The sequence below is a fragment of the Ovis canadensis genome, chromosome 3 (assembly GCF_042477335.2).
Source record: "Ovis canadensis isolate MfBH-ARS-UI-01 breed Bighorn chromosome 3, ARS-UI_OviCan_v2, whole genome shotgun sequence".
Lineage (NCBI taxonomy): Eukaryota > Metazoa > Chordata > Mammalia > Artiodactyla > Bovidae > Ovis > Ovis canadensis.
Window position 1 is genome coordinate 104,356,767 of NC_091247.1, and position 17,415 is coordinate 104,374,181.

The 17,415-nt window shown below is 58.4% G+C and overlaps 1 protein-coding gene across 1 annotated transcript; it reads left to right on the forward strand.

The window, feature by feature from the left end:
• Nucleotides 1-1,400: 1,400 nt before the first annotated feature.
• On the forward strand, nucleotides 1,401-17,157 carry DUSP2 (dual specificity phosphatase 2). Its single transcript, XM_069583954.1, has 5 exons — nucleotides 1,401-1,448; nucleotides 12,745-14,908; nucleotides 15,022-15,140; nucleotides 15,911-16,130; nucleotides 16,261-17,157. Exons 2-5 carry the CDS (start codon nucleotides 14,521-14,523, stop codon nucleotides 16,473-16,475), a joined length of 942 nt encoding a protein of 313 aa, XP_069440055.1. The 5' UTR covers nucleotides 1,401-1,448; nucleotides 12,745-14,520; the 3' UTR covers nucleotides 16,476-17,157.
• The last annotated feature ends 258 nt before the right edge of the window (nucleotides 17,158-17,415 follow it).

Below are 17,415 nucleotides of genomic sequence, written 5' to 3' on the forward strand. Positions count from 1 at the left end.
TCAGTTGTAACCACTTGATTTATTTGCGCGTTTGTGGCCGTGCTGGGCCGCCGTGCTGGGCCTTCATGGCTGCGCGGCTTTTCTCCAGCAAGTCGAGCAGGGGCTGCTCTCTCGCCGTGCAGTTTCTCACGCTGGTGGTCTCCCACTGTGGAGCACTGGCTCCAGGGCACAGGGCTTCAGTGGTTGTGCCCCCAGGCCCTGGAGCACAGGCTCAGCCTCTCCGTGCCACGTAGGGTCCTCCCAGACCAGGGGTCAAACCCGGGTCTCTTGCCTTGACAGGCAGACTCTGTCCCAGGGAAGCCCGGTATCAGGTTTTTGACAAGTCTGGGGTGTTAGCTGAGCCCATGTCTGCGCGGGATGGACAAAGCCCTCCTGGCGGTCCGGTGTGTCCAGGTGGCCACCTCCGGCCACTGGGGTATCGGCAGAAGTAACTGCAACTTCCCCGAAGAGAAGGGAGCCTGAGCAGAGGGAGCCCACTCGCCCGCACTCGGGAGCCTGCTCTCCCTTCATTATTTACATTATTACGCAGCGACAGCCCTTCATAGTTTCCAAATCGCTTTCTCGGATGGTGGCTCATTCAGTTCCCACAACAGCCGGACGAGAGCCCTTCCCCAGGAGGCGGCTGAGACTGGGGTGGCGTGACTCAGTGCGTCTGCCCATCAGCGCGCCCTCAAGGGGCTGCCCTGCGGCGCTCTTTGCAAAGGGGAAGACACCCGCCGCGTTGTTGCTGTAAGAGCAGTTTCTGTTTCATCCGCTGACTGGGGCCGTGGGGCCTGTTCCTAAGCCTAACCCGAGCCCTGGCTTTCCAGGTGGCCCAGTAGTTAAGAAACTGCCTGTCAGTGCAGGAGATGTCAGTTCGATCTCTGAGTCGGGAAGATCCCGTGGAGAAGGAAACGGCAACCACTCAGTATTCTTTCCTGGAGTAGCCCATGGACCGAGGAGCCTGGTGGGCTACGGTTCACGGGGTCCAGTGTGGGGGAGCAGGCCTGGCCCCGAGCCCTGGCTGGCCTCGCCCCAGGCCTTCGGGGCGGCTGGCCCCAGCCTTGCTCTGTGCCCCGTAGACCCGCGTGGCCCCTGCTCGGGCGCTCCAGGGCCCACCTTCGTGGCTGCTTCTCCAGCCCCTGGAGCTCTGGAGGATGGGGCGGCGGGAGGCGGGATTTCACTGAAGATGGGCCTGGCAGCCCCGAGACCTGCCCCTGGCCCCGCAGGACCCTAGCTTGGTCCGGTGTGGGGGGCCCTGTGGGAGGCCCACGGGGCTCTGGGGTTGACCCGGGGGCAGGGGGGGTGGCCTGAACAAAGCCGTCGCCTCTGCCAGCCCCTGGCTGTGCACTTGGCCCTGTGGGACTTACTTCCCCTCTCTGGGCCCCTGTTTCCTCATGTGGTGAAAATCCCTGGGCTGAGGCCTGGACGAGGGAAGGCAGGGAGAGGCGGGCGTGACTGTGCACTTGGTGAGTTCCCGCCAACTCAGCTGGGCGGGAGTCTCTCCCTTCCCAGTGATCGCTACTGGGCAGCCCCTCTGTGAGGGCGGGCTGGTGAGTCAGGTCACCAGCCTTGACCCTGGCCCTGTTCCTGGCAGGGGCTGAGCGAGCAGGTGGGCTGGCAGCAGTTGAGAGGGTGGAGACTCCACTGGGCAGCACCTGGGGGGCTCTGTGGGGCTTGGTGCTCCCAAGAGGAGTCAGTGCTCCACTCGGGTTCGCGGGGAGGCTGCCTGGAGGCAGAGGTGAGGCGAGCTCCTCTCTGAGCCAAAGTGGAGGGGGCTCCCCTGGAAGAGGGAATCTGGCCCCCTGTTTGTAACCACACGTAAGGGGAGGGGCTGCTGACTTCAACCAAGATCAGAAGCTGCCAGGGGCCACGGAGGCAGGCAGCCCAGCAGGCCTGCCGCGCATCCCTGGGGAGCCTCTCCTGCAGGTGGTGTGTGTGGTGGGGTGGGTCTGGCCCCAGACAGGCAGGACCAGTGCGCAGATCACAGGGACCTCACGGGGAAAGAAAGGGCTGTCTTTCCAGCTTGACCTTGAGCAGGCTAGGGAAAATCTCTGAGCCTCAGTTTTTTTCATCTGCAAAACAGGAAGAATGAGTAATTCCTGTCTCTTAGAGTGATGCAAAGCCAATGGAGATGTGACGGGGTATATCTAGCCCACGGGGGGTCCCAGAAAGTGTGAGTCTGGAAATTCTGCCGAGTGTTTTTTCATTTGTTATTTTGCTTTGGCCGTACCATGTAGCATGCAGGATCTTAGTTCCCCGGCCAGGAATCTAACCCAGGCTTCCTGCTGTGGAAGCGTGAATCCTAACACAGGGAATTTTCTGCTTTCAGCCAGAATGAGGCAACACCTAGATCCCTTGGGCGCTGACACAGAGCCAAGGAAGCCCTTAGGGTCTCAAGTGGGGCCACAGGAGGAAGGCCCTGGCCTTACCCAGTGCTGGTCAAGCTTCCTGGGGAGTGTGGGATAGCTTCTGGGTGGTTCCTGCCTGGGCCCATCAGCAAAGTGGCCATTCTGGTCTGGAGTCCGAGGCCTGGGCAGAGGTGCCCGATGAGTGAAGAAGGTGCTGTGTGTGTTCAGCCGCTTCAGTCGTGTCCGACTCTTTGCGACCCCCTGGACTGTAGCCCTCCAGGCTCCTCTGTCCATGGGATTTCCCAGGCAAGAGTACTGGGGTGGGTTGCCCGTGCCCTCTCCTCCAGGGGATCTTCCCGACCCCAGGATGGAGTCCAGTCTGCTGTGTCTCGTGGCGTCGCCCTCGGTCCTGCCGTGGTTCCTCCCATGGGGCCCAGGCAAAGGCAGCGCACCCTGCCCCGCCCTCCCGTATCCCCAGCGCCCCTCCCTTGCCCTCAGCAACCAGACCAGCCATGATGAGGCTCCAGCTCCCTGGGGCCCTAGCCTAGTGACTGTTGTCTTTGGAGCTGCAGCCTGGGGCCCGTGGCCTTGTTCTGGCCTCCTGCCTGCCCCGCCCCCCCCCAACCCCCCACGCCACTGCCAGGTGACCTTGCAGCTTCAGCCAGCCCTGGTCGTGCCTGGCCCTTGTCTTCTCGGGGAGACTGGGCCAGGATCACTACTGCTGCCACCTGGCCCAGCCTCCAGGGGCCTTTCCTGTCTCAGACTAGACTGGCATCACTGATTCAATGGACATGAGTTTGAGCAAACTCCGGGAGACAATGAAGGGCAGAGAAGCCTGGCGTGCTGCAGTCCATGGGGTCGCACAGAGTGAGACCCGGCTGAGTGACTGAGCAGCAGCAGGACTGGGGGCCTGCCCCTGTGGCGGGGGCAGCTGAGGCCAACACTGCTTGCCCTGGCCTGGCTGTGTGCGAGTCAGGCTGGCAACAGCTGCAATCCAGAAAGGAGCAGGGGCGGCAGGGAGAGCCTTTCCTGGTTGGGATGCTCGAGAAGGGCCTGGTGAGGATGTGGCCTGGCCCTTGGGACCGTTCTGACCCAGCCGCCCTCTCCCTGGAGTAGGGGTTCCTAACTTGGGGCAGTGGGTGGGCTCCAAGGGATTGCGTCGGTAGGAATGACAGCAGAGCCCAGCTCCCAGTGAGGCGTCCGGGGGCACCTAGCGTGGTGCCTGACAGCCAGGAGGACCCTTACCTCCATATTTGCAAAATCGTCTTGTTGGGCCACCTTGTTTACCCTCAAAGTGTGTGTGCGTGCTCAGCTGTCGGTCATGTCCGACTCTTGGCGACCCCATGGATTGTAGCCTGCCAGGCTCCTCTGTCCCCGGAATTTTTCAGGTAAGAATGGGTTGTCATTTCCTACTCCTGGGGATCTTCCCAGCCCAGGGCTCCAGCCTGTGTCTCCTGAATTGGCAGGTGGGTTCTTTACCACTGAGCCACCTGGGAGGCCCAACCTCAAGGTGACATCCCTCTAAAGAACAGTGCTGATGATGGGGCCACCTTGCACCTTGTGCGTGCGTGTGTATGTGGCATGGATGTGTGTGTGGCGTGTGTATATGTGTATATGTATGTAGGTGGCATGTGTGTATGTATGTGTATGTGTGGCTCCAGAGGGCAGAGGTCAGACCCTGAGGAATGGCTCCTCTCCAACACATCACCAGTTGGAGAGCCAGTGTTTTCCTGTGGCAGCGCAGACAGGGTGGGGTGGAGATGCGGGGAGAGGACTGTCAGATCTGAGCTGCCCAAGTGAGAACTGACCCTGGGGACTGGTGTCCAGACTGGACAGCGTTCTGTTATACAGCGTTATACAGAGTGGGGTGCAGGTTGTGCAGAGGTGAGGCTGGGGATGCAGTCGGGTGAGACAGTGCGAGGGGCCCTGGAGCCAGGGCAGGGCTGCAGGTCTGTGGACTGGCCCCAGGGGCCACTGGAGCGGGGTGGCTCATGGAGGGTTTTCTGGGGGCTGTCCTGGGGCTGGGGAGGCCACATCCCTGGGGCATGTGTAATGTCCATGGTGATGGGCAGGGGCTTGGCTTTGAACATGTGTGATGGTGTGTGACACCATATGTGTGAGGAGAGGGTGTGAGTGTGTGTCTCTGTGCATGGGTGTGCACCTGTGGATGTCCAGGGCAACTCTCTGAGTCTCAATGGCTTCAGCTTTTTCAGGAGCTGCCGTCTTCAGGGCCAGCATAATCTGATCTCGGACCTTAAATCTCCCTATCCGATCCCAGCCCTTCCTCTCTGGCTTCCGTGTCCAGCCATCTGTGCTGCTCCGAACCCAGCCTCCACCCTAGGCTACTCCCCGGCCCCCAGCTCCTGTCCGGCTGGGGTGCTGCCAGCAGCTTCGCTTCTCTGTCTCTAGCTCTCAGAATGTCCCTCTTCCAGTTGTTACACCGAGTCCTGGGGTGGGGAGGGACAGGGGGCGTGCACACAGCAGCCGGCCTCCCTCGCTGGCTCCTGAGTCGCATCCGAGGAGCAGGTGTCCAGGCAGGGTGGGGCCAGGAGGAAGGGACAGAAAGCTTTGGCCTCCTCCTCCTCATTCTCTTAGTCAGCCGTCACCTCCTGCTCAGCCTAAACCCGAGAAGCCTCCTCCTCTGCTCCGTCCCCAGTTCCTGTCCATTCTCCCCACGCCTGACCCTGCATCCCGCCTCCACTTTCCCTACCACCCTGGGTCCAGGGTCCATTCCCTGGCCTCCCTGTAGCTCCAAGCCATTCTCTACCCACAGCTGGAGGGACTTTGTTCTGGTGCCAATCAGATAGGTTAGTCCCCTTAATCAAGACCTTCCAAGAATTCTAACTGTCTTTTTAATCAAATCAGATCCACCCAGGCTGACCAGACCCAAAATGCTGCTGCGCTTTGTCTTTCCTGCCATCTGCCCACCACCGGGGAAAGTATGAAAGCGTTGGTCGTTCAGTTGTGTCCGACTCTCTGCAACACCATGGTCTGTAGCCTGCCAGGCTCCTCTGTTCGTTTCCCAGGCAAGAATACTGGAATGGGTTGTCATTTCCTTCTCCAAGGGATCTTCCCAGAGGTTAAACTCAGGTCTCCATCATTGCAGGCAGATTCTCCACCACCAAGGAAGACCTGCCACTCTTTTCTTTTTCTTTAACTTTGCATCCATACGAGATGATGGATAGTACCAACCTTATTGTGGTCATCATTTCTTGATATACGTAAGTCAAGTCATAATGCTGTACATCGAAAACAACAGCAACTCTGGAGGCTGCTAGCTTGTTCCACCCTAGGACCGCTGTTCCTTCCCTCTCTCCCTACTCCCACTCGCTGACTTGGACTGATCTTCCTTGCCCCCTGCTCTGGCCAGCCCCTTCTCATCGCTGAAGTTATAGCTGCGAGGGCGCTCTTCCCAGAGGCCTGCCCCAGTTCTCTCTCGTTCCCCTCTGGGGTGTCATCCACAGAGCCTACCCTCGTATGACACCATCTCATTTTTTTCTTCCAGTGTTACAGTAACGTAACTGACACGCAGCCCTGTATACATTTACCGTACTCAGCATCCTGATTTAACTTACATTCTTCATGAAACGATGATCACAACAAGTTTAGTGACCACCCATCATCTCATGTAGATACAAAGTTAAAGAAATAGAAAAAAGTGTTTTTCTCTGTGCTAAGAGCTTGGGATGTACTCTCTTAGCAACTTTGCACATATAACATCCAGCAGTGTTAGTTATATTTATCATGTTGGACCTTGTAACCTTAGTACTTATTTATCTGTCTTATAACTGCAAGTTTGTACTTACAAAAAAAAGTTTTTTTTTAAAAGCCACACAGCATGCGGGATCTCAGTTCCTTACCAGGAATCGAACCGCGTTCTCTGCAGTGAAAGCACAGAGTTTTAACCACTGGGCCGCCAGGGAAGTCCCAGGAAAGTTGTGCTTGTTGACTGCCTTCATCCAATCCCCTTCCAACTCCCCACGTTTGGTTAGCCCCAAATCTGCTCTCCTCTCTGAGTCTGTTTATGTGTTTGTTTTGGAAATATAACTGACCTCCAGCACTGTGTTGGTTCCTGTTACACAACGTGGCGCTTCCTTATTTCCAGGCGTTTCAAAATGATCACTGCAGACAGTGTGGCTGCGCCATGTCACCCGACACGGGCGTTACATAAATACTGACCGTGTTCCCTACACTGCGCGTCTCACCCCCATGACTCAGCTATTCTGCAATGGAAAATGTGTGTCTCTTCGTCTCCCTCACCTGTATTTCTCTTCCCCATCCCCATCCCTGTTATCTCATTTTAAACTCATCCAGCTTTTGTTTCCCGCTGGAAGGTCGGCCCTATGAAGGCAGGAAACTTGTCTGTCCTGTTTGTGGTCTGGCCCCAGCATCCAGAATGCAGCCTGGCTCTAGGTCCCCAGTGAGTGTTTGGATGCTAGCACCTGAGGAAAGCCGGGGGCCTGCTGTGAGCCCAGGGCCTCCCAGCTGTGCTGGCAGACCTTGCATTTTTTTTAAGTGAAGAATGTCTCTTATTTATTTTTTTATTGAAGTTTAGTTTTTTTTTTGGGGGGGCATGCTTTTTGGTATGTGGGATATTAGCTCCCCAACCCGGGATCGAACCCATGCCCCTCCAGTGGAAGTGTGGAGTCTTAACGCTGGACCACCAGGGAAATGCCTGAAGTAGAAGGTTGCTTTAATTACTGCTACACGGCCAAGGGGCTCCGTCATGCATATATGTGTATGTTCTTGTTTGTATTATTTTCCAGGACGGTTTGTCAGGGGATGTTGAATCTGTGCTGTGCACTAGGACCGTGTTGTTTATCCATCCTGCGTATGCCAGGCTGCACCCGATAGTCCCCAGCTCCAGTGCAGTCCTCTCTCGACCCCGCTTCCTTCTCCTGTGACGGAGCTCACCCCTGAACCCAGGACATCTAGCTCCCCTCACGGGTTGCAGGGGGTTGGCCACTCCCACGCTGGCGTCTTTACGTCTAGACCCATCATCCTCTGCTCTGGGGACCTCAGGTCACCACTTCTGCCCTGGAGCAGGGCAAGGGGGCGGGCGAGGGCTGCCGCAGGGCTCCATGCCGACGCTGACCTTTGTCCAGTGACAAGGGCTTTCACCTTCCTCTGCAGTCAGCTTCCTGTTTGAGGACTGGCTGGGGGTCACAGGGACAAGTCACCGCATCTGTGGAGATGCATCATGGGGCTCCCAGCGTGAGCCGTGCCCTGTGCTTCCCCGGCCTGTGCATCCTGCGTCCCCAAGGAGCTGAGCTGAGGAGACAGCGCCTATGGTCCTAAAAACAACAAGGTCTCTCGAGGGAGCAGCCTGGGTGTCCTGAGCCCCGCACAGAGCTAGGAGGGCCTTGATTGAGGGTGGGAGGCAGATGGGAAGAGTCTGAGCAGGTTGGGAGGACACGGAACCCAGAGGAAAGAGGGACACATCCCCGCGAGTTCAGCCCCCGGCGCCACCACCTACTAACTGTGACAGTCTGGGTCAGCCAGTTACCTCTTGCTACCTTGGTGTCCCCACTTGTTGTGGGGGTGTCAGTCATTCCCCTCCCTTGGGGTATTTGCAGTTTAAGCGTAATAACTCTTGTCAAGGTCTTAGTACAAGGCCAGGCACAGGGCAAGCCTGTGTTTGTTGTGTGGTTGTCATGATTTAGGGAGATGAGAGCTGGCAGGAGGTGTCCCCTGGTGGGAGGGTGGAGGCAGACACAAGTGGGTCAGAGGCAGGGGGCAGACAACAGACCCTGGAGGCAGCACGGTCTAGTGGTTGAAGCCCAGGTTCCGATCCCAGAGCTCCTGTTGACAGTTTGTGTGGCCTACGTTCAAGCCACATAACCCCTTTAGGCCTCAGTTTTCCTGTCTGCAAAGTGAGGGAAATGATGCTGCCCCCAAGCCCTAAGCTTGAAAAGTGAAAGTATTAGTTGCTCAGTTGTGTCTGATTCTTTGAGACCCCATGGACTGTAGCCCACCAGGCTGCTCCTTCCATGCAATTCTCCAGGCAAGAAGACTGGAGTGGATTACCATTTCCTTCTCCAGGGGACCTTCCCGACCCAGGGATCGAACCTGGGTCTCCCTCATTGAAGACAGATTCTTTACCATCTGCGCCACCAGCGAAGCGCAAGCTTTAAGCATAGATGCAGCAATGCTTAGAAGATGCCGAGCACGGTGCTGGGTGTCGCTGCTGTTTAAAGTGGGTGCAGCGAGGTTGCAAGCAGCCCAGCTGTGCTGGCGCCAAGGCTCCCCGATGGGCGCCCTTGCTGCCACTGTTCAGCCACTGTTCCTGGTATTGCTGGTCTTCAAGGGAGAGGCCCAGCCTGGTGTTTGGTGGCAGTTGAGGTGTCGGGGGGAAAGGAAAAAGGAGTAGTCTCTGGGTCCTCTGGGCCTCAAAGGCCCTTTGCCACCCTTCAGCCCGCATCCACCCCTGGCTTCGGGGCAGCCCCGGGAGCTCTCTTGCCACAGGCAAGACCGCAGTGTGGCCACATTTCTGAGAATCCCTCACCACTTGCCCAATAGTTGCTACTAGTGACAGAGCTCTTCCCTAGCAACCTCCCATCTCCTCTTGGCGACCTGGGCCCAAGCCAGGAGCATCTCTGGCCAATAGGTGGGAACGGGACCCATTTAATCACTGGTGGCCATGGGTTGGGGGCCAAGAGTGTGTTGGGAGTGGGTGAGTGCCAGGGGAAGAGACAGGGGAAGAGAGTCTCCTCTGACTCCAAGCCCAGGCACATCCCGGGGTGCAGCTAAACCCAGGTCCCCTTGATGAATACGCCCATGGAGCAAGAAGGGACCCTAAGCGGTGGGGCCAGCTCTGACCTTGGCAGTGGGTTTGGCTTTTCCAGATTCTCTTCTTCAGGGCCTGGCCACCTCTTCCCTTCGTGCCTCAGGCTCCTCTCTGGATGGGAGACCCTGGCCGGGGGAGAAGCAGCCCCCACAGAAGTGCACCATGCCAGAGCTGGAAGCGGCCACACAGATGCCTTCCTTGGCAAAGACCCTGGCATCTCCCCCCTGCATCACACTTTCTAACATCCTTGGGTACCATCTGTGTGCTTCTCAGGTGGTGCTAGTGGTAAAGAAGCTGCCTGCCAATGCAGGAGACATAAGAGATGCAATTTTGATTCCTGGATTGGGAAGATCCCCGGGAGGAGGGCATGGCAACCCACTCTAGTATTCTTGCCTGGAGAATTCTATGGACAGAGGAGCCTGGCGGGCTACAGTTCATGGGGTCAAAAATGAGTTGGACATAGCTGAAGCAACTTAGCACGCATGGGTACCATCTGTACCATTCAACTCCATTTTTACAAACCTAAAATTTATTTTTAAAGGAAACCATATCTTTACTCTATCATCATTATTCATGGTGTATAACCATGAATACAACGTAGTCACAAAAATTAATGTTATTCAAACAATGAGGTCAGCTCCCTGAAGGCAGTGGTTTGTGACTTATTGCTATATCCCTAGCACCCAAAACAGTACCTGACATGTAACAGGTACCCAACATATGTTTTCTGAGTGAGGGACTGGTAAATGAATAAACATGGAAAAGAATGCGCGACCTGGACGTGGATGCTCAGAGAAGCTCTGGAGCCTTTGTTAAAATGAGAAAAGCAAATATTTGAGAGGCACAAAAGGCGCACCAGCCCCAGATGGCAACTTTCTTCTTTTCTGAAAAGTTTTATTTTACTGAAGTACAGTGACTTCCCAGGCGACTCAGTGGTAAAGAATCCACTTGCTAATACAGGAGACTCGGGTTTAATCCCTGGGTTGGGAAGATCCCCTGGAGAAGGAAATGGCAATCCGCTCCAGCACTCTTGCCTGGAGAATCCCATGGAGGGAGGAGCCTGGTGGACTACAGTCCTTGGGGCTGCAAAGAGTCAGACACGACTGAATAGACTTAGCACTTAGCACGGGTCTTAGTTTCAGCATGCAGGCTCTTTGAGAGGCATGTGGGACCTGGTTCCCTGACCAGGGACTGAACATGGTCCCCTGCACTGGGAGTGCGGCATCTTATCCTCTGGACCAGCAGGGATAACCCTCCATCACAGGTTATTACCAGATATCGAACATAGTTCCCTGTGCTATACAGTTGGTGCTTCTGAACTGTGGTGCTGGAGAAGACTTGAGAATCCCTTGGACTGCAAGGAAATCCAACCAGTCCATCCTAAAGGAGACCAGTCCTGAATATTCATTGAAAGGACTGACGCTGAAGCTGAAACTCCAGTACTTTGGCCACCTGATGTGAAAAACTGACCCATTGGAAAAGACCCTGATGCTGGGAAAGATTGAAGGCAGGAAGAGAAGAGGCCGACAGAGGATGAGATGGTTGGATGCGTCACCGACTCAATGGACATGAGTTTGAGCAAGCTCAGGAGTTGGTGATGGTCAGGGAGGCCTGGCGTGCTGCAGTCCATGGGGTCGCAGAGTCAGACACGACTGAGCAACTGAACGGACTGTGCTGTATAGGAGGACCTTGCGGTCTATCTATCCTATATATACCAGTTTGCATCTGCTAGCCCCAAACTCCCGATCGATCACTCCTCCCTCCCCGTCCCCCTTGGCAACCACAAGCCTGTTCTCTAGGAGACTTTCTTCTTGATGCATCCATAGCGTCCACTGCCAGGACACATGCAAGGGGCCAGACGCCAGCCCCCTCAGCCACCTGCCGGCCACTTCTGAGTCGGCCTTGCTGAGGGCTGGCTGCCCGCGGGCACTCTTTCCTCACCGGCCCCTCCTTGCCCTCCCCACTGCGCTAGACAGGGCCGTCTTCACAGAGCGGGAGGCCACGGTCCTCACCAGGCAGGAGCCTGTGGGGGTGGCCCCACGCTGCTCAGGCAGGGGCCTGGCACCGGAAGCCTGACGTCACCGTGACTCACAGGCTCGCTCTGGCGTGCTGGGGGTGGCTGTCACTTGTCACTCTCACCTTCTTACCTGCCCTGGCCTAAGGGGTGTAGTCACACCGTTCATTTCTTCCTCTCTCCCCAGGCGCACCTACTGGGGGTGTGGGTTTGGCAGGACGAAGGAAAACACACCAGCGCAAAACGCACAACACAATGCAGACACGGGGCTTTGTGCGCCTGTGGAAGGGAACCTCTCTGCATAGGAGGGGCGGGGGCGGGGGAGCTAGGTCCATGTGCTGGCCTGGGCAGGGGAAGACGGGGAACCCCAAAGGCAGGAGGCTAGTGACACATAAAGAGCCGTCAAAATAGACGGTTACAGACAAGAATGACACAGGATCATCACTTGTTCCAGTTGGGGATTTTAGTCCAAGAGAAGCTGAGTCTCAGACCTCCTTGATAGTGTCTGCTCTGTAACAGCCAGGCCAGGAAAACAGCCCCCCCAAAACCTCTGGGTATGGCACCTCCCGTACCCGCCATCCCTGGCCCCTGCTGTCCCCTTACCACCTAGTGGAGAGGGCCGGGGCCTTCCCTCCAGGACCTGTGGTCTGTGGGGGGCCAGTGTGGCCGAGACCCCTCTTCACACTGTTCTGCACCCACGCGTCCGGAGCCCCGCCTCCTCTCTGCCAGGCATGGTGGTCCTTGAGGGGGTGGCAGATGGGGGAGAGCCATCCGGGGGCCATGACTCACCCAGGGTGGGGGGATCTTGAGTCAGAGCAGAAGTGGGGGTGGGACGTGGGTTCCATCCTCTTCCTGATCTCTTCCCGCCCTGAGCTCAGGCTGCCACCCCTATTGGGGTGGGGGTTTCCCTAGTTTGGGACTAGAAGAAAGGGGCCGAGGCGACCCCTTCCTTTGTGGCTAAGTCAGGCCTACTTGAATCTGTGTTTCAGAGCTGAAAAGGGGACAGCCCCAAAGACAGGCATTGGGGATGGGAACATGCGTGTAGTCACCTCGGGCAGAAGTCACTGGTTCTGACCAGAGGGCTGGGCAGGGCCCCGCAAAGCTTCACTAACAGGCTTCCACTCCCGAGCCCACGTGGGGCCTCCTGGCATGGCTGGCGCCCTGGCGGGGAGGATGTTCAGCCCGGCACAGGAGTCCTAGAGCCCCTGTGTGGCTGGCCTGAATCTCACTTCTGAGCCAGAAGCTCAGCTGGCCAGTCCCGTCAGCTTCTTCCCCTGGAGCTGGAAGTCCGTGGCTCCCAGCAGAGCAGGTGACGCCAGCCCACGGGTCAGCAAGATGGGGCCTGACTACCCTTCTATGTGCTCTGTAATTTGCCCCCAGAGTCAGCCATTAAGTCATTCACCGGGCTGATGCCAAGGATAAGCGCCCATATCAGCTGCTGGGATCTGTGGCCCAGACTCCTTGGCTCTGTTGTGGGCTTTGCCACCTCAGCCTCTGGACTGGCCTGGGAGGGAGGGACGGAGCACTGAGGGTGTCTGGGCCGTGGCACAGCCTCGGAGCCTTTGGACCGGTGTGGGTGAGCAGTTGGTCTATTATAAGCTCCCATTTTACAGGTGGGAACATTGAGGCCTGAGAAGGTGACCTGCCCCAGGAATCTTTGGAGTCCTTGAGGCTCCTCTCCGCTGCATCCCCCTGCCTCGCAGCACACAAGCTACCAGTTCTGTCTCCAGCATCGCAGAGCACATGTGATGAACGCACAGGCACGTCAACATACCACTGGGAAGAGTTGAGTTAACCAGCCAAGTGGAGGGCTTGGGGGAACACAACGGGGCCAGGCAGCCGTCCTCCAAGACAGTTTAGACCTAGGGGTCTCCAGCAGGATTGGAAGGCTCTTACACAGGCCCTGAGTGGGAGCCTGGTGAGTGGGTTCAGAAATCCCATGCAGCTGGGTTGGGGGTGGGGGTAGCTCCCACTCCAGAGCACTGTCCCCACACACTTAAATGTCTCTTCTTCTGCGGAGTTCAGCTGCCAACATTGCTGGCCCCAGTCCAGGGGCCCAGACCCCCACGCACACCTGAGGCTCACCACATCCGCCCAAGGGCTGGCAGATGAGGTGGGGGTGGGCAGGATGTGGACTAAAGGGCTCCCCAGTCTTACTGCTCCCGGCCCTGCTCAAGTCCAGTGCTGGGTCCCAGCTGCTGGCCTCTGGAGGGCTCTGAGGGGGAGTGATGGGGCGGGGGAGGCAGATTCAGGTAGCTCTTCTCCCTCTTCCCCTTGGAGAGGCTCCTGAAATTCCCACAAGGCCCAGGGACAGCCCAGCAGCGTCAGCTGAGTTCCCCTTCAGGGCCTGCCTGCGACTTGGGGAAGTGCTTCACCCTGGGCCCTGGGGTTTCCCTGAGTTCCACGGGAGAAAACCTCACTCCACTAATAACTGGAAGGTCGTCACAGGTCCCCTGCCTGCCCCATGCCAGAGCTCAGGGGTCCTCCTCAGGCCAGTGCACTGGGGCTTGGGCTCAGAGGGCGATCTTCTGGCCTCGCTTGGCCTCTGAGCAGCAGCAGTGCTGGTCTCAGCCATGAAATGGGTGGGGGTATGGGGGTGGGGGTATAAAGCTCCTCCTGCAAAGGGTCTCTATGAAGAAGAGACAAGGTACAACTAAGCATGGCTCCCCAGCCACCAGTGTGGAAAGCATCCTCTGTCACAGCATGCTTAGTGCCTCAGCAGTGACCCCATGGACTGCGGCCCGCCAGGCTCCTCTGTCCATACCATTTTCCAGGCAAGAATACTAGAGTGGGTTGCCATTCCCTTCTCCAGGGGATCTTCCTGACCCAGGGACTGAACCCGTGTCTCTTGTGTCTCCTGCATTGCTTCTGTACTCGCTGAGCCATCACAGAAGTCAGTTTTTGAAGTCAGTAACAGATTCCTAGGAGTGGGGAGGCTCCGGGAAGGAAAGGGAACAGGGAGATGGGAGAGGAAGCCAGTCAAGGGGCATCAAGGCCCTGAGTGAGGTCCAGGGGTGGGAGCTCTCAGAAAGAGCCCTGGGGCGCCAAGGTGGGAGGGGGTATTTGGGCAAACGCCTTCCCTGCAGAGCTGGTCCCCAGCTTCCTCTACCAGCGCATCCCTCCCCCGAGCCTGCCCCAGTCCCGGGCCCGCCCCGCCTGCGCACCCCGTGAGACCGCGGGGGCGGCACCGGCGCCTTCCTGCTTTGCCCTTGTTTGGCGACCCGGGAGGCCGGCCCACGGCTATTTAAACCGCGGCGCTGGAGAGGGTGCCAGGAACAGACGGCTGGGGCAGTGCGGCCGCCGCGAGAGCCCGGGGAGCGCGCGCAGGAAGAGGGGGAAGGAGAGGAAGAGGAGCGGGACGAGGGGAAAGGAGGCTTCCAAGGGCCGACATGGGGCTGGAGGCGGCGCGAGAGCTGGACTGCGCGGCGCTGGGCGCGCTGCTGCGGGAGCCTCGGGAGGCTGAGCGCACGCTGGTGCTCGACTGCCGCCCCTTCCTGGCCTTCTGCCGCCGCCACGTGCGCGCCGCGCGCCCTGTGCCCTGGAACGCGCTGCTGCGCCGCCGCTCGCGCGGCCCGCCCGCCGCCGCCCTCGCCTGCCTGCTGCCAGACCGCGCGCTGCGGGCGCGCCTGGCCCGCGGGGAGCTGGCGCGGGCCGTGGTGCTGGACGAGGGCAGCGCCTCGGTGGCGGACCTCCCGCCTGACGGCCCGGCCCGCGCGCTTCTCGCCGCGCTCCTGCACGAGACCCGCGCGGGACCCACCGCCGTGTGCTTCCTGCCAGGTGAGCGCGGGCCTGGCGCCCGCACCCCCCGCTCGCGTCCCCTGCCCGCGGACGTCAGGCGTCCGGCCCCGGGCAGGCCTTCCCGGCTCACCGTGTCTTGGTCCTCCCTGCAGGAGGCTTCGATCGCTTTCAAGCCTGCTGCCCCGATCTGTGCTCTGAGTCCCCGGTCCCCGCGATGGCGCCTGACAACGGCAACAGCCGCTCCGACTCCAGGGCTCCCTCTTACGACCAGGTGAGTTGAGACAAGGGCGGGTTGTCAGTGTCCCGCCCACCCCGCGGTGCAGGGCAGGCTGCCGTTTGTGGACGCAGGAGTATGTCCATGTCCACAGTCACCCAGTCACCAGTCCACACACAGTCACCTAGTCACCAGTCCACACACAGTCATCCAGTCACCAGTCCACACACAGTCACCAGTGTGTGTGTGTCTTTGGCCTCAAATGTCCACGTCCACAGTCCCGTGGGGTGTGTGTGTGTGTGTGTGTCTTTGCTCTCAAATGTCCACGTCCACAGTCCTGTAGGGTGTGTGTGTGTGTGTGTGTGTGTTGTGTGTATGTGTGTATGTCTTTGCTCGCCAATGTCCACGTCCACAGTCCCGTAGGGTGTGTGTGTGTGTGTGTTTGTGTGTATGTATGTATGTATGTGTGTGTGTGTCTTTGGCCTCAAATGTCCATGTCCACAGTCCGTCGCGTAGGGGCTGTGTGTGTGTGTGTGTGTCTCCGCTCTCAAATGGTACCACGACTTTGGTGTGCCTGGGTGGGGGTTGCCGGTGTGCACCGCTGTGAGTCTGTGTATGTCCTGTGAGCAGTGTAATTGGGGGGTTTTGGGGGAAGAGTGTATCTGTGGGTGTGTGTCTCTGTGTTCGGAGTCTGACCCCTGACCAGTGATCCCTAGCTAAGAGCTCCTGTGGCCCAGGCCAGTCTGCCCTATCTCTGTCCACCCAGAAGGCTTGAAGCCCCGTGGGCCAGGGCTGAGACCTCACCACCGTCCCTCTTTCCTCCCCAGGGCGGCCCCGTGGAGATCTTGCCCTACCTATACCTGGGCAGCTGCAGCCACTCGTCAGACCTGCAGGGGCTGCGGGCTTGTGGCATCACCGCCGTGCTCAACGTCTCGGCCAGCTGCCCCAACCACTTTGAGGGCCTCCTGCGCTACAAGAGCATCCCCGTGGAGGACAATCAGATGGTGGAGATCAGCGCCTGGTTCCCGGAGGCCATTGGCTTCATTGGTAAGAGGCGGGCCACAGCCCCAGGGCTGTGGGGGCTCCAGGGGAGGAGGCCGGGCACCTGCCTCCTTCTCTGCCCACCTTCCCGTCATCGTCTGACCTCGCTTCTCCCCTCTCCCCATTTCCCTTGCAGACTCAGTGAAGAACAGTGGGGGTCGCGTGCTGGTGCACTGCCAGGCAGGCATCTCGCGCTCCGCCACCATCTGCCTGGCATACCTGATACAGAGTCGCCGCGTGCGGCTGGATGAGGCCTTTGACTTTGTGAAGCAACGCCGGGGAGTCATTTCCCCCAACTTCAGTTTCATGGGGCAGCTGCTGCAGTTTGAGACTCAGGTGCTCTGTCACTGAGGCCAGGCCCCACCATGCTGACTCCACTAGGGCGGAGGTGCGGAAAGCTGTCTGATTCCTGGGGACAACTGGGGCCCCAGTTCCCCACTGAGCCTCCCACCTCAGGGACAGCTGCCCCTTTGGAGTTTGAGAAGCCTCCAGGTGGGGGCACTGGAAACGCGGGGATGCTGGACTTTCTCACCTGGTGCTCTTCTGCTAGAGGGTTGAGGGCCAGCCCTCATCCTCATCCTGGAAGGAGATTGGAGGGCGTGTCTGCCTCCCTCCTCCCTCGTCCTCTGGCAGAAACTAACTGGACTCTACACCCTCGACTCCCACTGGTCTCACCACCCCGTTGGAGCTCTTGGCAGCCTGAGGGCTTTAAGAAACAAGCTGTGACAACCAGGGCCCCTTTCTAGGGGGTGGTCCACCCCGGGGCCTGGAGCCTGAGCCCTGTGCCCGGGCTCAGGGAAGTGACGCCTGTGCTGTGTCTGAACTTCTTGCTTGCGTGTGTGCACAGGAGCGTTTCACGCCTGTGTTGACGCTGGAAAGTTATTTGTGATCAACTGACACTTAACACTCCCTCCTCCACTTCCTCCCAGCCCTGTGGGCAGCGGGGAGGGTGTGGGGGGTTTGGAAACTTAGCACTTTATATTTATACGGAACATTGAAGATGCGTCAATAAAATATTGTTTTGTTTAAGAAACGACTTAAGCGTCTGGTCTCAAGTCAACGCCTGGGGAAGTGTTAAAAGCTGTTTATTAGGCAGACCTCACCTTCCGTTGTGTGGCTGAGTCTGGGAAATGGAAGGAGGAAGGTGCAGGGGTGATCTCACCTCCCGGCCCGGTCCTCGCCCTGTTGGTGCTCTTTTCCAGGCAGAGCCGAAAGCGGGGATTTCTGGAAGGCTGGCTCCAGCCTTATTCCAGTTATCAGCGTTGATCTTGGGAGAAGACTGTGTACCATT